This window comes from Hirundo rustica, chromosome 15, assembly GCF_015227805.2.
Source record: "Hirundo rustica isolate bHirRus1 chromosome 15, bHirRus1.pri.v3, whole genome shotgun sequence".
Lineage (NCBI taxonomy): Eukaryota > Metazoa > Chordata > Aves > Passeriformes > Hirundinidae > Hirundo > Hirundo rustica.
Window position 1 is genome coordinate 16,439,372 of NC_053464.1, and position 22,146 is coordinate 16,461,517.

At 37.5% G+C, this 22,146-nt stretch overlaps 2 protein-coding genes across 6 annotated transcripts in view; both read left to right on the forward strand.

The window, feature by feature from the left end:
- The window catches only part of PDPK1 (3-phosphoinositide dependent protein kinase 1), a 32,183-nt gene extending 20,778 nt beyond the window's left edge, over positions 1-11,405 (forward strand). For all 4 annotated transcript variants that reach the window (XM_040078916.2, XM_040078913.2, XM_040078914.2 and 1 more), the window contains exons 8-14: positions 546-614; positions 1,104-1,200; positions 2,626-2,799; positions 3,211-3,428; positions 4,302-4,359; positions 5,274-5,426; positions 6,021-11,405. In XM_040078916.2, the coding sequence (XP_039934850.1) occupies positions 546-614; positions 1,104-1,200; positions 2,626-2,799; positions 3,211-3,428; positions 4,302-4,359; positions 5,274-5,426; positions 6,021-6,128 (877 nt within the window). In that variant the 3' untranslated portion in view covers positions 6,129-11,405. The remainder of the gene's footprint in view (positions 1-545; positions 615-1,103; positions 1,201-2,625; positions 2,800-3,210; positions 3,429-4,301; positions 4,360-5,273; positions 5,427-6,020) is intronic.
- A 236-nt stretch (positions 11,406-11,641) lies between these two features.
- Positions 11,642-22,146, forward strand: part of KCTD5 (potassium channel tetramerization domain containing 5) — a 31,979-nt gene continuing 21,474 nt past the window's right edge. For both annotated transcript variants that reach the window (XM_040079534.2, XM_058422548.1), the window contains exons 1-4: positions 11,642-11,875; positions 19,105-19,213; positions 20,321-20,412; positions 21,255-21,350. In XM_040079534.2, coding sequence (XP_039935468.1) covers positions 11,642-11,875; positions 19,105-19,213; positions 20,321-20,412; positions 21,255-21,350 — 531 coding nt within the window. The remainder of the gene's footprint in view (positions 11,876-19,104; positions 19,214-20,320; positions 20,413-21,254; positions 21,351-22,146) is intronic.

Below are 22,146 nucleotides of genomic sequence, written 5' to 3' on the forward strand. Positions count from 1 at the left end.
TAAAATGTAACTTTCCTTTAACCATCATGTTAAAACATAGCTTTCCCTCACACCCCATTATAGTCTGTCTTTTTGTTTGTGTCTTAAGAACAGCATTAAGTGAAAGAGGTTAAGAAACTGTGTTGTGATATATTCTCTTTTTTTTTAAAATCAAATATTTAGGGGAAAGTATTTTAACTCTGACGGGGCATATATGGAATTAAGTTGGATGCATCTTTGAATTGTCATGTGGATAATCAGTATTGTTTTCAGAGTCATTACATACCCATTATTTTGACTGAGAATTCAGCAGTCTTCCACGTGTGCTTGGAGTCAGGTTTTGTGGGACTGTTACTCTAAGGTTTTTTCTTGAAAGTTGTGTTGCTGGCCTACTCTTCTGTCAAGGGCTGAAGTGAAAATAGTGTGGAAATTATACAAAGCAGGCTTGTCCACTGGGTTCATGCTATGTTCTAAGTAGCAAAAGGTTAAGAATTTTTCTTTTTAAATTACATTTTAAAGATTTCTTTTACAAAGAGATGCTATGTTTTTTCCTCTTTGTTTTGAAGCTCTGACCTCTGGGCTCTGGGATGCATAATATATCAACTTGTAGCTGGATTGCCTCCATTTAGAGCTGGGTAAGATATTTCAGCTAACTATTTACATGTGGATCATAAATATATTGTCTCTGGTTCGATTTTTACATTACTATCAGTTCTGAAGTACTTTCATGATGCAGAGCTGGTATTAATGTCACACCTGCTTTTATTTGTCCTTTTTGATGTCTTGAAGTTGCTTAGACATCTATAACTAGAGTTCCTGAGAGAGAGATTCCTTAAGCTTAGATTTCACATATAATTTGTGCCACGATGATAACTATGTAACTCTATGTGAAGAGGTCGATAAGGCATATCCTCAACCTTTCTGTTGAGTCATTTGAGCTTTTCGTGTTATTGCTCAAGTATCTGGTGCTTACAGGATCATAGTACTCCTTCATCCTAGGAAGATTTATGGGAATGTAACTTAACTTTTAGATCTCTTGTTTAATGTTTTTCTGGGTTATTCAGGTTAAGGTGAAAGAACCATGAAGAACTAATAACAAGAGTTAATATTTTTCTCTTCTGCAGAAATGAATATCTTATATTCCAGAAGATAATAAAGTTGGAATATGACTTCCCTGAAAAATTTTTTCCCAAGGCAAAAGACCTTGTGGAAAAGCTGTTGGTAAATATTTGTGCTTTTCTTCTTGAATGTAGTACTTTTGTCTTGGTCAATTTTATAACTGACCAAATACCTAAATGCCTAACTTCTTGAAAGAAAAGGTAGCACTGAAACTGAGTTGTCATTAAATGGTTTGATGACATTGGAAACATTCAGTTTATGTAATTCTCTTTTCTGGAAGTTTCTATGCATTCTTGCTAATCTTTTAATATTAACATCATTATTAACTGTGTAGGGGACTGTCTTGAAAATCAACATTTGTTATTAAACAGCTGTACTTTGTTATCCAGTAACTTATGGGGAAAAGTTCTTTAAGACAAAAAGGAACAAATCTAATCCCCAACATTAGCACTTTGACTTATTTTTTTTTTTAATCCGAATTTTCAAGTATGGACAAGGAATGTCTTTCTGTGAAATGGAAGCAAACAATTCTAGATACTGTGCATTACAAACAGAAATTAAGATTCAAGTAGTTAGGCTTACATAGTTCTCAGATTAATTGTTTTTGAGTTGTATAAGGGATCATTTAGTTGAAAAGGGCATTCTGTACATTTTGAGTTGTATAAGGGATCATTTAGTTGAAAAGAGCATTCTGTACATCACAGGCAGAAAAATTTGTAATTATAATTGCAATATTCATTACAATATAAATCCAGTTGCTTTGCATTTTAGCATGCAGTTACCTTGCACTTAACATGTCTCAATAGTATCAGCCTCAGAATTACTGTGCCTGTGAAGGTTTGACAAGTAGGAAGAAAAAGGAGTTCTGTTCCATCAGTGAGATTATAGTCATGACAGTCAAGTGAATCTGCAGAGAACATTTTGGGTGTTATAGGCTTTTTTAAGTTCAACAGTCTATCCTGTTAGAGGAGGAAACACACACCTTTGTGGATGATGATAAATACAACCTAAAAGGCCTATCAGTGTGTTCCTGTGTCCAAGACCAGTTCTATGGCCAAGCCAGTGTCTCCTGAATGGTGAAGTCCAGGTTGTATTAACCTGGTTGTATCCTGAGAATTGTCATCTTAAGGTGCTTGAGAGGTTGATGTTTGACAACTATAGTTTCCAGAGCTTTTTCCATCACTAGATTGTGGTGGTGGACTGAACTTAAGTATGGTGTGCTTCGTCAGGCCTTCTCTGTATGTTTGTTTCAGTCTTTGCAAAGAAGCAAAGCCAAAAAATTGTGTGGACCTAAAGAAGTGCTCCTGTCCTTAGATTTGTGAGCTGATCTAATACAAAATGTTGTTGACAAGACATACTCACAAATAACAACTCTTATTATAAGCAACCTCCTTATATTGTAGATATGTATGCTTAGGGCAGAAGAACAAACTGGTTTTACGTTTTCATGTGGTGCTTTGCAAATGTGAATAATGCTTGCCCTTTGTCATTATTTAATGCAGCTTCACTTCATTTTAATTTGCTTAGGTTCTAGATGCTACCAGCCGATTAGGTTGTGAAGAAATGGGAGGATATGGACCTCTGAAGGCTCACTCCTTCTTCGAATCCATTGTGTGGGAGAACCTGCATCTTCAGACACCCCCTAAACTTACAGCGTATTTACCTGCTATGTCAGAGGATGATGAAGACTGTTACGGAAATGTATGTTTGTCTACTACATTCAGTTCTGATGCTGCCTGAGACTTCCATTATAGCATAATTACTGAATAATAATATAAATATTAATGTAAATATTTTAATGGAACTACTGATTAGTTATGTTTCAATTAAGATCTTAATTATTAAGACTCTAATAAAAATTGCTGGTTAGATTTTTACTTAAATCAGCATTTGCTTTCTGATAAAGCAAGTATTGTGAAAAAACAAGGCTGGCTTGCTTTTAATCAGTCATACTTTTTTGCATAAATGCCTGCTGATCTAGAGGGAGTAGACTTGGGTTTTGCCCAAAAGCAAAATAAACTAAAGCATGCTTAAATTAAAACCCACAGTTTAGTGCAAAATAAGCTTTTTAACAAAAGACATTTAATTACTTCATTTTGTTTCCTCCTTTAGTATGACAATCTCCTGAGTCAGTTCGGTTGCATGCAAGTTTCTAGTTCTGCCTCTTCCCATTCACTGTCTGCTGCAGAGACAAGTACACCACAGACATCAGGAGGAAATATTGAACAGTATATTCATGATCTGGACAACAATTCCTTTGAGCTGGATTTACAGTTTTCTGAAGATGAAAAGAGGTTACTTCTGGCAAAACAAGCTGGTGGAAATCCTTGGTAGGATCTTTGAATGTTGCTAAATAACTTGCACAGCAATAAAGAATCCTGAAAAATAAGTGATTTTGATTCAAATTAATATTTGTCAGTCTTTGTATTTTCAAGTAAACAATTAACAACTAGATTTTTCTTGGCTTCTATTTTTAAAGCAATAGCAGCAAAACCCTAATATTATATTTCTAAAATTTACAAGGTCTAGAGGATGATATGTATGTGTTTATAAGATAGGCAGAATGACACTATCTAGTGCTGCAGAGTCTTCGCTCTACAGTCCTAGAAAAGGTTCCTCCTTTTTTACAGATACCATAAGTTGTTGGAATTTTTTGCATGATAATATTCTGTGTATTTCTAACCAAAATACCTCCAGACTATGTAATAGCATTTCTTTTCACTCTTTAGAGAAGTCTCTCATGTGTAAATTTTTGTTGTTGTTATTAGTTGGGGGGGGGGGGGTGGTGTTAGGGGTTGGTTGGTTGGTTGGTTGGTTGGTTTGGGCTTTTCTTGTTTATTTTTTGCTGTTTTGTTAATTTCTTGGGTTTGAGTTTTGGTTTGTTGTTGTGGGGGTTTTGGGGGGTTTTTTGGGGTTTTTTTTTCATTTTTTATTTTGTTTGGTTGGGTGGTTTTGTTGTTGTTGTTCTTCTGGTTTTTTTGTTTGGATTTTTTTGTTTAATTGTGCTTTTTACCACCTGTCAAATTTTAGAAAAAACTCTCTGGTCTGGGCTAAGGAAGAGTCCAAAACTCATGAACTAAAGTTGTTCAGGACTCTCATGGAAAAGTACATGCTAGAGAGTGACATGAATAACTGCTTGATCATTATAGCTGTTTCTGTGAAAGAAATACTTCTGGAGTAATAGTTATTTTTCTTTTTCTAAGGCATCAGTTTGTAGAGAATAACTTAATCCTAAAAATGGGTCCAGTGGACAAAAGAAAGGTAAGGGTTTTTCTTAATTTTCTGTAACGAGATTGAGCTGTCAAATTTTTGCACAGTTGCAGCATAGATAAGCAGCCTGTTTTAAAGCTTCCTTGTTTAAACGATTTGTCACCTATAAACAAACTATTTTTAAAAATTCAGTGTTTTGTTGTGAGTAGGTTGGTTTTTTTTTCCTTGGTTCAGTGATGTGTTCTTGATTTCTAAGTAAATCTGCTATTGATGCTTTCATTTTGAGATTGTAGGAAATGAGCATTTGCTCATCCTCCTCCTTCCTATCTGATAGATTCTGATAAACACTTTTTTGATGCATGTCTGAATGTGGTTTGAGCCAAAAATACAAAAAAACCCCAAATACCAGCCCATGTTGTTCTCAACTGTGTTTTTTTCCCTGGATCTGACTTTGTGCCTTTATCCTGAAAGAGGCAGAAGTGGCATTAAAACAGCTTTGAGTGTTAACTAAAGCAGTTTGCGGTTAAGCAAGGATAGACTGCCTCAGCTTTAGAGGGAAGAAGGTTCTCTTTTGTCTAAGTTACTTCCTGCTTCTTAGTAGTCTTTTCTACAAAATCATGGCTATTGATTTCTTTGAGAAATAGATTCTGCTTCACTCTGTACCACTAGGTGTTTTATGTTTTGCTAGAAGTTGAAGATGCTTTCCTAAAATAGTATTTGTGTTTTGCCATGTAGTAGAAATGCACTGCAACACCATAAAAAAGGAGTGAGGTCAAATAGGTAAAGTAAAATTAAAGAGACACACACACACACACACCCCCCGCCGCCCCCAAAACCCAAATATACCATCCTAGCACTGAGCTGGTGTTATCCTGCCTCTGTTATTCTGTTCAGAGACGTGTAAATTTTTAATTCCCTCATGGGTTTTTTCTTTTTTGCATTGCTGCTCCTACTTTTCTTCTTAGGGATTGTTTGCACGTCGGCGTCAACTGCTGCTTACAGAAGGGCCCCACCTGTATTATGTGGATCCTGTCAACAAAGTTCTAAAAGGAGAAATTCCATGGTCTTTAGAGTTGCGTCCAGAAGCCAAGAATTTTAAGACATTTTTTGTTCACACAGTAAGTTTCTTTTCTGAATTTCTTTGTAAATTGCTCTGAGGTACTTGGGCAATTTCTGTAAGTTATCAAAAAGATTTTTCTGGAGAAAGTATAATTGCTTAGATAGAAAATTTCATAGTCCTAATTTAAAACAATAGTAAACAAAAACCTGAACAAAGTCAACCAACCAAAAAAGCACAAAATCCATACCCCCAAACAAAATCAAATAATAATAAGACAAAAAAACCTCACTCTGACATACACATTTATCACAAAAATGCAACTGTATTTTTATTATAAGGGTTTGAATAAACTCTTAAGTGGATTTTGTGCCTTGAAGGACATTCTAAAGGACTTCTAAAATTTAGCCCTCTTTGTATGTAGTGAATCATGGGAGGTGTATAATATATTGTCCATTGACTGCTTAAAAATATTCAGGTGCCAGACATATGGTTAATCAGTAATATACAATGTTTTATAGCTGTAATTGAATTGAATTTTCAGAAAGTTAATGAACTAATTCTGAATAATTATTTTATTGGTAGGTGCAGAATTACTACTGCTTTTTGGTTAAACTATGTTTGGAGTAATCATTAAAATGTTGTTCACTTATAGCCAAACAGGACATATTACCTGATGGACCCAAGTGGGAATGCTCATAAATGGTGCAAAAAGATTCATGAAGTTTGGCGGCACAGATACCACCAGAATGCTGCAAAATAGTAAAGCTCATCCAAAATTTCCCAGTTTCCCTACTTGCTGCTAGAACTCCGTGTGCAGCCGATCAGAGGAATCTTTTCAACCCACCTATTACCATCTCAAGGGAAAGCATACGTCTGAAATGTTCCTTGGGTTTTTTTTGTTTTGGGGTTTTGTTCTGGGGTTTTGTTTTTGGTGGGGGTTTTTTGTTGTTTTTGTTTTCTTCTTTTTTGTTTGGGTGTTGTTGTTGTTTTGGGGTGGGGGGTTTTTTTGTTGTTTTTTGGGGGGGGGTTGGGGGTTTTTTTTGGTTTTTTTTGGGTTTTTTGTTTGTTTGTGTGGGGTTTTTTGGTTGGTTGGTTGGTTGGTTTCTTATTTTTGTTTTTGTTGTTTTTATTTTAAGAAGGAAAAAAAAGGAAGAAAAGCAAAAACCTAATGGAATTCAGGGTTGCTTTGCTCGCTTTTTGTGCTTCTGTTGAGGCTTCCACGTGCATATCATTGCAGTGAAGATCTTGCTTTTGTGCACTTCAGTTCCTTTTCTGCTGCAGACTAGTGGATAGACCTTGCATTACCAGCTTCACTTAAGATGAATTAAAACCAATCCACACGCACACATGCTGAATCATGTACCAGCCTTGCATTTTATGGGGCTGGAGTTTTCTGTGACTCTCAGATTATCATTAAACTGTGTTTCATCAGGGAGCTTTTATATGCCTCTCCTAAGTACCACCTCTTTGTTTTCTCTTCCTTTCCTCACAGTCCCCTAGCTTATTGGTGTATGGCATTTGTAGCCAGGTCAACTGCACCCTTGTATAATTCCTAACATATTTCTGGTTGCAGGATTTGTGTGGTACTTCAGTAATTATGTGAATGAATCAGATGTATTTGTCTGGCAGACAGGCTCCAATGATAAAGCTTTTGAGGGAGTAAAATGCTGAACATAGCACTGAAATTTCTAAAGTTGAACTGTTGGCTTCTGAAGCATTTTAAACATTAAGTTTAAATTTTAATATAAGTCATATGTGTGTTTAATCAAGGGACAATAAACTTACCAGCATGCTTTTAACTAATGCTAACTAAAAGAGAAACTAGTTAGTATGGGAGTGAAAAGGGTACTATTGAAATAGTAAATAGTTTTTTACCTTTTCAGCAGATGAGGGCTAGAAGCTTTCTTTCCAGGATGTGCATGTGTTGTGCATTTTAGTGGGGCCAGCCTATTTACTTGGGTAGAGAAGGAAGTGTGAAAACTCTGTACAGTTGATTACTTGACTTTTTTTTTGTCTCATTGTGTAATGAGATGTCAGTTTATTTTTGGTCCTTGGCCAAACATTCAGGAACTCTGGGAAAAATACAAGGATTTGTAATATAGATAATAAAGTAATCTGGTGAGAAAATTAAAGGCAAATATTGATACAAAGGGGAAAATATATGGTACTTAAAGCATATCTGTAGAACAAAAATATTTTTCATATCTATCTCCTTTAGTCTCTTCAAATTATGGCTATTTTTTGTGGTCAAACATTTCTTGTCATGTTACAAAGACACAACTTCCTGTGTGCTAAAAAAACCCTTCTCCAGTGGTATTTTCAACATGCCTGTGTTCATAAACCTAGCAGAGGGGAATGACCTAGGTCTGGACAAAGGCATTCCTTCCTTGTTTTAAAAGCAGAATAAACATCACACCTATTTATTCACTCACTACACATACTATTACTTTGCATTTTGAGTTGTCATAGTACGATGTGCTTTTCCTTCCACCAAAGAAAGGTTTCTCTACAATGTTGAAAAAACTCATGGACTACTGTTTTCTAGAAGCAGTATTTTAAAAACAATGGCTTATCAGATTTTGCAGAAAATAACGTGAATGTCGAATATTTTCTTGTACAGGGCAAAGGAGATTTGTTATTGATCTCTTAAAAATTGTGTCATGTGGTTGAACTGATAGCAGTTCAGCAGTTCAGCTTTTCCAGTCTTTAAAAGTGGCAGTGCAGTTGCCTTTTCTTTTGGAGCTGCTGCATTCCTGTAGTCTTCCGTATCCCCCCACGTACAAAAACCTGAGAGGAGCAAATCTCTGGCTTACTGCACCTAGTGTTAAGGGAGAGAGGGGATCCTGTAAATGGCTGAGGAAGACAGAGAAGTGTTCCCTCTGCATCATGAGAAATTTCATCACATACAAAGTACAGTCCTTGTCACTCAAATTTGAATAGCACAGTGCACCTTTGATCTGCGTCTGTAGTAAGCTGTATGTGCCATTCTAACAAGATGAGAAGTCTGTTGCAGTGCTATCCATTTGTTCTCCAGCTGTCAGGTTCTGGCCATATGTTGTGTCCGCTGTGGGCAACCCTATCACTTTTGGATTTAGTCTCTAGCATAGAGATCTAGACAGATGTATTCCCAGCTTTATACAGGCGAGCTTGGCAGTGATGGAGATTCACAGTGCCACTGCTGTTCAGTGTGACAAAACTTGACCTCCCATAAAATGACTGGCAAAATGACCTCCACTGGCATGTTAACTAGGTAGAAATCTGGGAGTGCTTAAACATGGTTTTGGTAATATTTAGATTTTTAGTCATTTTACCATAGCTAATTAATTACATTTTTTCACACCTTGAAAATCTCTCAGTAGTCTTTCATCCTGCATACCAAAAGCTTTCAGCCAGCGAGATGTTGGTAGCAGTAAGCTGCCAAGAAGGTATCTGGAAGGTTGATGTCTGCATGCTAGGTGTCCTTTTTTTTAAATTGAGAATATTGTTATTGGAAAACTGTGAGCATCTCTTACAGGCATCACTCCACTTAGAACTTCAATATTCCTAATCCAGTCTCACTTAGCTACTGTTTTTTTGGGAAGGAATTAGAACTTTCCTGGGAGAGGTATTTCTATTTCTTGGACTATATGTAGGATCGGTGGGTTTGAAAGGTGGCAAGAATATAGAGTGAGGCATCACAAAGCAGTTGTGGATTCAAGTGTGTTTTACCAGTTTGTCCACTTAAGTGTGTTGACAGGTACTGCATACTACAAAGAGCAGGTACCCCTTTTAAATGCTTATCGCTGATGTGGAGTAGATTAATCTCTTAGTCCTGAAGATCACTCCTGTGGTTCATGGTGGTTTATGAAATAAAATGTGGAAGGAAGGTTCTTCAGAGCTGCACATAGGCTAGGTGATGTTTTTTGCTTTTAATCCAAGGTTTTCAAAGCAGAAAAAAAGAGGTACTTGAAGACTCTTCTTAAGACTACTCCTTACTGCAGACCTACTGAAAACCAAATCTGTTGATTCATCTCTCACAATTTGGACAATTGCCAATCATTTATGAAGACTCTGGTCAATAATGTCATGTTGCTTTGCTTGGTACTTGAACTTCAGAAAGGTATTTATTCCATCTTTTTCTGTGGTGTGGAGCTTAAGAAAGGCTGAAGTACTACTGCCCAGTCACAGGAAGTTTAAGACTGCTTTAACAAGCTGAGAAATTAGTTTGTTACCATTTGCCTTAAAGTCCGATTTTGTAAAGGTTTTGTATTAAGAAAGAGTTACTTCCGATGTAGTGTTGAGGCATTGTTAGCAAACTGATATTGCCTATTACGATTCCATTTGCTAGGCACTTAGGTGCTGAAAAGATCAGACTCTCAGTACTGTGCTCTGCTTTTTTCCTTCTGACATGATTTAATTGTGAAGTATCTGCTATATATAGGTCTGAAAAGAACTGTGGATTGAAACAAAGATGTGATGATTCTAATCAGCTTTCAAAGTTCAAGATGCTTAATTTAATGTGCTTGATACAATTATATTTTGTGATGGGAACTTTGAAGAATTATGAGAATCTCCCACATGTATGTTTTCTTTTGGATGATTTAGTAAAGTCAAGACAATTACTTCAGCTGGCCTGTGGACAAAATGATTTCAACACCTTGCTGAGAAGAGAACTTGTGCATTAATAGTTGCCTAAAGATGTGGCCTCTGGCTGGATTCTGATCTTTCTTTCTACTAGTAAATTGCACAAATAGGTGTGGTATTTTTATCTGAAATTTTGCTGAATGCCTATAATACTTCATGGAAATATTTTATGAATCAAACAGAAGTACTCCTGCAAAGCCTCATTATGTAGATTGTCCATCAGTTGATCAAGTGAGCTTATAGACAAGTAGTTCTGTGAACCAAAATGGCATGTTTTCATTTATGACTGATAATTTCAGAATGTTCCCTCTTTCATGGAAGAAATTACTGTTATGCAACAAACAGTTGGAGAGGTTCTTAAGCATGCAATAGCCTGGTTTTAGAATAAAGAGAATATGCTGAGTTGGAAAAGTCCTATTAAGGTCATCAAGTCCAACTCCTGACCCTGCGCAGGACTCCCCAGCAATCCCACCTATGCCAGACACCTGCTTGAACTCAGGCAGGCTTGGTGTGACCACTTCCTGGGGAGCCTGTTCCAGTGTTCAGCCACTCTGGGTGAAAAACCTTTCCCTGACACCTAGCACAAACCTCCCATGACTCAGCTTCCTGCCATTTCCTCGAGTCCTGTCCCTGGTCAAGAGAGAAATCTGTCTGTCAGCTGGGCCATGAATGTAGATGATTGCCATTTGACAAAGTGTCCCATGGCCATGTACTAACTGACTTGATGTGGTGAATGTTCAAAATGGTAGCAGAACTGAAAATCACTATATCTGACAAAAGAGAAGAAATGGGAACCAGGAACCGTAATCAGTTTTGATAGTTGTGTGCTCTTTTCAGGTTGATGGCAGTCAGTTACGTGTGCAATATGCTCTACCTGGTTTGTAGCTGTAACTGTGATGTACAGAAAAAAGAAAAAAAAAAAAAAAAAGGAAAAGCCCCCCCCAAACAAACAAAACCCCTGACCACCCTCAACAAACCACACAACACTCTCCCCTCCTCCAAGAACTCGTGAAAACAGAAGCAAATAATGCAATGATACAAGATACACACTTTTGTATTTTTATTCTTGTAAGGTTATTTGCTGGCTCTTGTCGGCCTCTAGTTCAGTCTGTGTTATTTAAATTCTAATATATGAATTATTTGGATTGAATTCATGTTCGGGGCCATGGTGTTGTATGTATTGATGTACAGCCTTGAATGTGAATAATTATTGTAAACTATATTTTACACCTTTTTTTCTGGCTTTATTATATAAATTTTCTATTGGTCGATGATTTAATCATATCTCATAATTTAATGACTGTTTATTCACCTCTCGACAGATCTCTGTGCTGTAGATGTATAGTTAGTGACTGGATGACGGATTTCACTTGTGCTTGGTAGTCTGTAATAAAGGCATGTAGGGTTCTCCGCGGCCTCCGCCTCTTCCTTCCGCCGTGGGGCGGGGGGCATGGGGCACACGAGACGGGCCCGCGGCCTCCGGCCCGGCGGCGGCCCTGTCGCAGACGTGAGTGGTGCTCCCGGGGCTCCCGGCCGGAGCCGCTCGGGCGCCGGGCGAGAAGGGGCAGGGCCTTGTTCCAGCCGCCGCTTCCGGTGGGCGGTGCGCCGGGGGCCCGGCAGCCGAGGCGGCGCCTTCCGGCGGTGGTGAGGATGGCGGCGGAGAACCACTGTGACTTCCCGCTGTCCCCGGCTGGCGGCCTGGGCGCGGGCGGGCCCTGCCGTCGGTGTAGCTCGGCGCCGCTGCCCAGCGCGGGGCCCGGCAAGTGGGTCCGGCTGAACGTGGGGGGCACCTGCTTCCTGACGACTCGACAGACGCTCTGCAGGGATCCTAAGTCCTTCCTCTTCCGCCTCTGCCAGGCCGACCCCGACCTGGACTCGGACAAGGTGAGCGCGGGTCCCGCCGCGCCCGCTCCCCGCTCCCCCCCGCCTGCCGCGCTGAGGCTGCGCTGCGGCTGGAGCCCGGTCCCGCTGTGACGCCTGCCTAGGCGGCCACCGGCTTAATGGAAACGCGGGGCCCGGCGCCGCGGTGAGGGGCGGCAGGAACGACTCTTCTGCCGCGGAGGGATTCTTTCTGGAGAGTGTTGCTCATGAGTGATGTCGTGCGAAGCAGTTGGGTTCGCGAATAACAAAAATGCTCGTAAATACAGCAGAGAGCGCAGTATCGTTTGTACGTGTGTGTAAATTTTTTTTAATGTTTTCTGACGGGGTATAGTTTTAGCGTTTTAATGAAATACCTATGTGCACTGACATTGTGTTATTTCTGCACGGTCATTCTCTTGTTCAATTACAAGAAGCAGAGTAAAGTACTTTTGATAAAAATCCATCAGTTAGACGTAGCGTTCTGTCTTTTTAGCAATAGTTGGACAAAAATGTTGCATGTTCTGCACAGATTGCAAGTTCTGGGTGAATATTTTGGTATTCACTCTGACTCATTTTTCATCGGGGAAAAAAGTTATTAAGATTTTATTGTGGTGTGGTATGTAGTAATGGTTATGAAGTATATAGTGCTGGCATTGAAAGAGATTTTGGAGCATCACAGACAAAAAAGTTTTTCAGTACAGTTAGGGAAAAGAAAGGAATAACTTATAACCCTATAACCAACAGGCTGAAAATAAGGAGTTGCTTATTATATATAAATTTTGAAATTTTTTTTCAGTGAGGTTAGTAGAATTCATCATTTTTTCAGGCATACCTTCCAGAAAGGATATTTGAACCCTTAAGATAGGGAACAGAGCATAATATTCCTGAGTTGGAAAGAAAAAAAGTTGAAGTGTGGTGGTGTGGGAATTTGGTTGTTGTCTTTGGTTTTGGCTGAGGTTTTTATGGAGAGCTTAAACTAACCTATCAAAAAAAAATTTAAAATGTAGGTGGCTTGCTGATAGGTCAGCTGTCTTTGGGAGAGAGTAGGAAAGCATTCCTTTAAGGTTTCTTTATTAAAAGATAAAGCACTGCCTTCTGCTCTGTTTTGGGGTGTGGCCTCACTTTGAGTCCTGTAGTCAGTTTTGAGTACCACAGTACCAAAAGGATCTAAGGCTCTTAGAGAGCCTCTAAACAAGCAACAAAGTTTCTGAAGGGGAAGTCATATGTGAAGTAGCTGAGGTCACTTGGCTTCTTCTGCTGGAGAAGAGGAGGCCAAGGGAAGGCTCATCGCTGTCTGCATCTTCCTCATGAGGGGCACTATGAATCTCTGTTCTGTGTTATCAGTGACAGGATCCAAGGGAACAGCATGGAGCTGTGTCAGGGCAGGTTTATGCTGGATATGAGGAAAAGGTTCTTTCCACAGAGGTTGGCTGAACACTGGAACAGGTTTCCCAGTGAATTGGTTATGGCCCCAAGCCATGGGCTTGACAGAGCTCAGGCACATGGTGGGATTGTAGGGGCTGTGCTGTGCAGGGCCAGAAGTTGGACTTGATCCTTGTGGGTCCCTTCCAACTCAGGATATTATGTGAATCTGTGATTTCCTTAATGCTTGCTACTGTAAAGAACTCAGAGGCTTTGAGAAAGGTAGCGTATCGGCCTTTAAACTGCCTTTAGTTCAACTAATGTTGAAAAGGACAGGGCAGCCTATCTCTTGCTGTCAGCTGTTTCCACTCAGAGTAGAAGAAAGATTAACCTTTGGTACACATTGTGGCCAAACTAGTGTTGAATGGAATGAGATAGTCACATTGACTCTCTGAATTTAGTATGTTTCACAATGTCACTCACAATTTTGTATTTAAAACTGTTTGAGAATCATTTCAGCAAATGAATGAGCAGTAGTGGTCATATTTACTGCTCAGAATAGGGTTTGTTTTCCATAGTATTTAAATCTTGGTTTAGAGGTGAATACATAAAAATAGACAGGCAGAGCCTTGCTCACCTTTTCATCATTTACCTAATTTAATGCTTTTACTTCATTACTGTTAATAATTTGCATATATTTCCCTGTTTCAGCATCTTCCTATTTTAACCATATACCGGTTTTTCTTTTGCAAACTGTTCTAGCATTCTTTTAACTTTCCCCTAAGAAGGAAATTGTCAATCTTTCTTAATAAGGTTTGGCAGTAGTATTCATGCTTGATTTTTAATGCCTTTCTAATGTTGGCATAGAATCTGTCAAAAAAAGAAGCATGAAAGCACTGAGTGCTTTAGAAAAATCAGTCTTCCTGGTAGTGTAACCATGACTGTCAGCATTAAGAAATATCTAAATTGTAGTCATTATTCTAAGAAGTAACAGATACACTTCATTTGGCCATGAAATTTCTGACTTGTCAGGTGGGTTGTGTTACTGATGTAGTTTTGCTAAGTACTGCTAGTCTGCAGACACTCAAAGTTTTTAGGCCACACAGTTTGTGAAAAATTCACTAGTTCAATATTTAAAAAGCACAGATGATAGGGGAAACAATTATTTATAAATCCAGAATTAGTACCAAATATTGCTTTATTTCTCTGCATATTGCTGCCTTTATCAGAGCTCAGAATATGTAAATTATGTCATTTAAAAAAATATTCACATTAGAGCATACAGCCTTGAGCCAAGAGCTAGGTGGTATGACTTGAGTGTATCCAGATCCAGTATTGATCCCAATGAAGATAATTAATTGGAAGTAAATTTATGACATTTCAGCTAGTGTTTTAATGCAATTCTTGGGGAGATTGTTAAATGGGATGGGGGAGGTCTATGTATTTGGTCCACCTTTTGAGTCCTGCTGGAATCCTGTACTGGATTCTAGCATCCACAATTCAAGGTCACAGCAGGGCAGTGACTAGTCACAAGGTGAAATATGATTTGGTGAAAAGTTTTAAAGACCAAAACTTTTTTGGCAAGAAGTTTATGGACTGACTTCTCTGTCCAGAAGTACATACATGGAAACAAGAAATCTAATAGTGAATCCTGTTCAGTCTAGCAAAGGTGGTGTGAAATCCAGCTACCAAAGTGACAAACTCTAGATGTCCTTGCAAGAAAGTTCATAATATTATCAGTGACAGTAATTATTTATTGGAATGATTAGGTTTCACTACTACTTTCTAAAGGTTAAATTTCACTGTAAATAAATTGAGTTCTTTGTGTGTTTTAAACTAAGATCAGGGTAAGTGTTCAATATGATTCCTTTGAGCCTCAGTCTCTATAAAGATTGAAGTGAAAAAGTTTGCACCTGGAATACATGATCATTTAATGGCTTTGGTCAGTATTTTTCAAAGGAATGTAATTTTGAGCTACACTGACTTTTCATTGGTGTGCTGAACCAGGTGATTGAAAATTTAAGAACAAGTTACTAGGTTTCCTCTAAAATTGCATGGTATTTTTAACTTGAACTAAACATTAGTGTGAGAGAGTGGTAATAAACAAATACAATCTTCACTATATGTGGGCAATGCTGTCTTCTAAATGGTGTCCTCATAAGCATGCATGAAAAAGGCCCAGAACTTAAAGACAATGAAGAAAAATCTCTGGAGAGAAGAATGCAATGCAAAAGTAGAACTGGGTAAAGATACAGTCATGTGATTAACTAGCAGTTTAGGGTTGGATGCACAAAGACAACATGCGTTTGTTTTGAGTTTTCTTATGAAGAATGTCAGCATTTGCAGGAAACACCTCTAAGTGTGGGGTGATGTGACTAAACTGAATAGAGAAGAAACTTAAATTTCTGCTGCTGTTCTGGTAAACATTAACACCTGTTTGTAAAAAATACATCTAAAAGAGAGAGAACTTCGAAACCTTAGTAGAATATAAGTTTGTCTAACATTTGTGGTATTCACCTGAAGTTTGGGAAATGGCTTCAAAGTACTTACACTAGTTGTGTTAGTGAAGATTCAAACTTGTTCAAGGCTTGTAGAAAAACAATTTGCTAGTTAGCAGAGGAAATTGCATAGCTGGGGCATCAGTCTATTAATACTTAAGCTATCAAGCCTCAAGCTAGTTACATACATGCAAACTAGCTACCTCTTTAAATTGTCCAAATCAAATTGGATCACTTTTGCAATTATATATTTTATCTTACAGTAAAACTGTTTATATTAAAAGTGTCAAAATGTGAATTACATGTGCTAATACAGTGTGTTTTTATGTACATGTGTATGAAAACAGTCCTGATAATATTCTGAAAGACTTATGACCTGTATTTTTAGAGTTCTAGGTAGAGCAGATGACTACACTTCTGTGTCAGCTTATACTGGATTTCTGTTTGCATAAATATCCTTAGAGATCTGGTGTAATCGGCTTTTCTTAGTGATTTCAACATGAAGTGCTTAGCATACGTCGAAGGATATTCAGGCAGCTCACTCAAAAGGAGGAGTGATAAGGCATTTTCTATGGGAAGATGCTGAGGAAGTAAATTTTTTGCCTCACTTGCCTTTGCATTATTTGCATATGGTTACAATATTCTTTACTGATTGGTTCATCTTCTGGCTCTTCAGGTCCTGGTGCTAGTGTGTAGCCTATCTGAGTTGTCAGGTCAATCAATGTTCAAGACACACATCCTCCTCTTAATGTTAATTAATGCATATTTTCTGTGTCTGTAATCTGGGTAAGAAACTTTTGCAAGGGATTTAGATGCTCAAGTGAGTCCTGTTAACAGAATTTGGGTTGCACACTGTTAGAATTTAGTCAGAGTTCTTTAACTGTTGATATTTACTAATGTAAAAACAAACAAAAAATTGATTGCAACAAAAATTATAGGACTTTTATGTGCCTTTTTTTTATTTTTTTTTAAGACACCTTGTTGTCTGAAAGGCTTCACAGAGTAAACTATGACACTACTGAGATGGTATTTTTTTCATGTATGACCTCTCATTAGGTGGAAGTTGAAAAAGAAAGCTTGACATAGCTTCTTCCCTTTGTGGTTTTGTTGGAGGCTTGCTTAGTATATAGAAGTCAACTCAGAAAAAACAATTTCAGATAATGTAGGCCTTAAAACAAACAAACAAACAAAAAAAAAAAAAAAAACCCCACAGGCCTTTTGTACAAGGAGTGGAGTAGCCATTGTTACTTAAGATTTCATTTAGAGCTTTTAATCACTTTGCTGCTGTGACCCACCTCTTTGTCTCTGTAGTGGTGTAGAGCTGATGACCAGTATTGCTTCAGAAGGTGATGTGAGAAAACACTACAGTATAAAAAATTACTAATAAAGAAGATTATAGGTAGTCTTGACTGGGAAGACTTCCCGTTTTGTAAGCCCTGTGTTTCTTAATGCAGGTCAGATGATGACCAAGTACGTTGGTTTTTTTCTTTAAAAGAGCATTTCTTTTTATCTGTTTTGGATCTTCCTTTACAACTCCACTGGTTTCTTCTCCTTTACTAAATAATACTTTTCAGCTTATAATTCATACACTTGCCAGCTATTTTAATTTCTTTGGGTTGTATGTGTAGATTGTACATTCCTGAAGTGTTTTGGTAATGTAAATGTATTTATAGATGAAATATTAAAGCTTTACTACTTCAGCTATCTACCGGTTTTGATACATAGTCCTGCTGCTTGAAACCATGATCAGAAGAAATTGTGATTAGACTTGATCAAGCATTGCCTGGTCTGAGTGTAGGTTAACTGGTAGCACGTTTTAATATGTTAGCATTTTCTTGAATAGTTAATTTTATACAAAATTATGCAATCCTTCCCTTCTTCTGAAATGACACTGTCTAGCTGTGTAAAACGTTGAATTGTAATTATAGAAATGGTTTATGGCTTTTGTAGTTCAGGCTGTGGTCTTTCTACATTCTACCAATCCTGGTTAGACAAGTGCAGTTATTCAGAAACTAAATCTGTGTACCTGAAAATACATCCGCTGTGGTTTTTTTCCAGTGAAACATTTTAGAAACTCTACCTGCTGTTAATAGAGAGAACTTCCAGGTATCACAATTCAGTAATCAAACCTTTCTATATAAGCATGAATGTTCAAATGCAGAGGATTGGATCAGTAGAATTTCTTTCATGTGGAAGAGCAATTATTGCTAGTACCTATGGTTTTGAGGGAGTATGATCCACATTTAGCTGGGATGATTGGTAATGATTTTTTTAGTATCTCCCATAAACTACTAGGATATTAAAAAATAAGAAGAAGTAAAAAAGTATTTGAGATGCTGCCATGTCTCTCCAGTATATATCTGTAGGATATCCATTGCACCAAAACCTTGTGCACTAATGGATTAATACAGTCAGTAATCCACTTGATAGTAGAAAGAAGCAGTGGATCAGTTAGAAATCTTTCTATGAATCTTCCTTAGACCTCCAGCCAGCACAAAGTGTGGCAGTACTGTCTTGATTGCAGGGGTTTACACATAGATTTTAAGTAACATAGGAATTATCAATTTTGCTCCTTTCTCTCTTTGTCAAGAATATCAGCTCTGCAGGTGCATTTCTTGAGGTGTTTTGCAATTCACAAAACACTGTAGTCTGTTTGATAAACTGAGCATTAGTTTGATCTATTCATCTAGTCCTTCACTTGTCTGCATGAGATAGGTAGGAATTGTATCTTCACGTTTTTTTTTTAGAAGATGCATGTACAACCCTTGCTTGGTACACAGCAGTTCTCAGTACCCTCTGAGTATTTGTACATCTGAGCTAAGACAAAAGCAAATGTTTTTAGAGCAAAGTGTTGAGGTTAAAAATAATTTGGTTTGTTTGCCTTTAATTAAAAAAAAAAAAAAAAAGGAAAAAAGAAAAAAAAAAAGAAAAGGAAAAACTTGTATTTGAAGCTCACTATAATGTAGCCTTTGTTCTGACTCTTCAGGCTCCCAAATAAAATTTCCGGGTTTTAAGTGCCATTTTTAACCTTAAGTTTCAGTGTTCTCACTTACTGCTTAGACCTTTCATTCTAACTATATTGTTAATCATTGATAAAGGGTTGGGAGGATTGATCAGATAAGAGAAGTTTTGTATTGGATGATTTGGTTGATCAGTCTGATACCATGACAGTTATATTGTTTAATTCCTTTTATTGTCTTTAATAAATCCAGCTTTCAGGGATGTGGCTGCTTTTGAATACCTGCTCGCTCGTAAGATGAATATTAGCTTGTAGTTCCCACTTGGATGTTCAAATCATTGTAGAGCTTTTTGGTTTGTTTGGTTTGGTCTTTGGTGTTCTCTCTTTGTTTTGGGTTGTTTGTTTGGTTTGTGTTTGTTTGTTTTCCAATCTAGGATGAAACAGGTGCCTATTTAATAGACAGAGACCCAACCTACTTTGGGCCAGTGCTGAACTATCTCAGACACGGGAAACTGGTTATTAACAAGGACCTAGCTGAGGAAGGTAAGACATTTCTAAATACCTTGTTTGCTTGCCCCTTGCTTATTATTTTCACTTCTTCTGAGTCACCAAAACTAACTTAGAACAAGGTGGCAAACCTTAACCAATGTAGCATTTCTATCTGTTTCAAACAAAACTGACAGGTATCATGCAGTTATAGTCTATGGGGTTATTTGAGCATTTTGAGTATGATTCCTGATTTCACAACCCCCATTCTCAGTTGCAACATGAGTATTCATCAAGAGGAGAGATGCCTTTTAATTGTGTAACCTTGTATCTTTCCTGTGTGAATGTGAAATATTTAGGTTTAATCCTCTTTAAGCAAAAGAATGCTGCCTAGGAAACAAGGTTTAGAAGATGTAAAACAAGCTAAAAGTGAAGTTCTGGCATGTGTGGAATATGCTTTTAAAGACTGCATTCTGCCCTCAGCTTCTCCTTCCTTGTTCCCAGTTTATATCAATTTTACCATAATGGAGGACGACTGTTTTAAAACACATAGTAATAAAACTGTATTGACAGCATATTGAAGAAACTTAACAAAGAGAAATACAATTTATCAATACGAGGAGGAAATAGTATGAAATATAATTTCCATGTGCACTGTTAAGCATATTGTATGTGGAGAACAGGTAGGCCTTGAACATGTGAATAGAAGCAGTATGTATCTTTAAGCTTTTGTTTCAGACTCTAAGATCTCAAATGACAGGTAGAAAGATTTTCTGCTTGCTAGCAGCTTGCAGAGATTTTCAGTAGGATTATTTAAGTTTCTCTTCTGCCTTCTAGCCCGAGGCAGGGCCTGAGGTATGGTGGTCTTATCAGTCTGCTATGGAACGGTATCTGTGTGCATTTTTTTGTTTCTTGCCTCATTTTATATGAAAATGGCATCTGTTTTCTTTGGGTTATTTTTAGGATGATTTTTTAGAATGAGCCAAACATTGAATTACATGTACCTGAAAGGAGCCAGAATCATTAGGGTGGTGAACTATCCTATCATAGGGAAGAAATAACTAATTTTCTCTAGCTGTTGAGAGCATAATCTTATGAACTGTTGGTGATTTTGGCTGGGAGTCTTTAGTTACGCTGTCTTCCCGAAAAATGTTTTCATACTAGGTGTACTGGAAGAGGCTGAATTCTACAATATCACATCTCTAATAAAACTGGTAAAGGACAAAATAAGAGAAAGAGACAGCAAAATCTCACAGGTGAGGCTGTTTTCTCATGTGCTTTTGATTATTTGTCCTATGACAAGTAGTGAGTGGGTTCCACTTGTTTTTTTATGTAACTCCTGATTTCCCCAGTAAGATACTGAATGGCTGGCCTCCATCACTGGGTGATCTGGAACCACCAGTACACAAAGATTAATATCCTTAATTGCTGGCTCCTGCCAGTCCACTTACAAAGTTCACAGATCTCATTCAAAAACTGAAAACATTCTAAGTAATTGTTCCAAAATGTCCAGTAATAGTAGAATTTGTCATAATATCATTTCTGGAAATAGTTATGTTAGAGAACAGCTTTTGTAGCTTTCTCATTGACTTTTAAATGCTTTGAATATGATGAGGTTGCCTAACTATGGTATAACTGCTGTTTATATAGTATGTTTATGTGGCACACATACAGATGCTGTCTGTATCTCGCCCTTGTCATATGTTTTTGTAGCAAAGTACTTTCTTTATTTGTAATGCTCTTTGATTGAGAAGGTTGCCTCTTCTCATAGCAGCTCATATTCTCCATGAAAGTGAGTATGATAAAGTTTGTTTTTTAACTCTGCTACTCAGGCTTCCCTGGTAACTGAGTCTTCAGGGAGATATTCCAAAGTTATATTGTTATTGATAAATTTCTCTTGAAGCCAGGTTGTCAGATTGCAGGGTTGCTCTGATAGCATTTACTATAGGTCTCAGCTAAAATGCTCCTAATTGTTCATTGCTCTGGATTCATTCAAAGTGCGGTTGCTTACCATTTCTAGAGAGTAAGGGCAACTTCGGACAAGTTAACAAACAATTAATACCCTGCCCTATTGAGCATCTTCTGTTTCTTCTTGAAGGTGCCAGTCAAACATGTATACAGAGTGCTGCAGTGTCAGGAAGAGGAACTCACTCAAATGGTTTCCACAATGTCCGATGGCTGGAAATTTGAACAGGTAAAAAATCCATATGGAATAAATTTAACACAGTCTTGTAGTCTTCTGAAAAAAAAAAAAAAAAAAAAAAAAAAAGATGAAGTATCTTTGTGAAAGAGGAATATAAATTAAATTCCATGCGTCTTTTTTTTGATTCAGTTATTTTCAGAATTTGGATAAACATACATGACTAAGTTAAAACATGATATTGGTGTTTGCATTTATCATAAAACAAAATACTGTAGCTTTCCAGGAGGTAAATTTTGCTGACTTTATATAAAAACATCTGCAACATGTCTGAAATACAATTCTTCAGTGTCTACATATGAGCAGTTCAAGGGTGAATGAACCAGAATTAACTAATACAAGTTTATATGAATGGTAGGTTAGATATGAAGAGCTCTGGGTAAAAGCGATGAGTTTGGGAGATAAATGTTTTCCAGGCCCAAAGAGTGGTTCTTCTGATAAAAAACCTGATACACAAAAGAGGGTGAACTTTAACCTGTGTGGATGTGAAGTTTGAAAGCTGTGAGCTGTGTGAATGTTTTTGTTATTTGCAGTGCATAAAAATAGCTTGGTGTGTCCATTCAAGAACACACTGTAAAATCACAAGATCTGTTATCTTTGATAGTCTCCGTAAGTAAGAAATTAACTGTACAGCTGCTTCACCCTTCACATTCCGAATCCAGCAGAGTATTTAAACTGCCTTGGGGCAATTAAATCTTTTAACTCTGAAACACAAGTATTCATCTGCTAGCACCTTTTTCAGTGCCTGTACTTACAATAGAAGAAAATGAAATAAGCACAAGCCCATTAT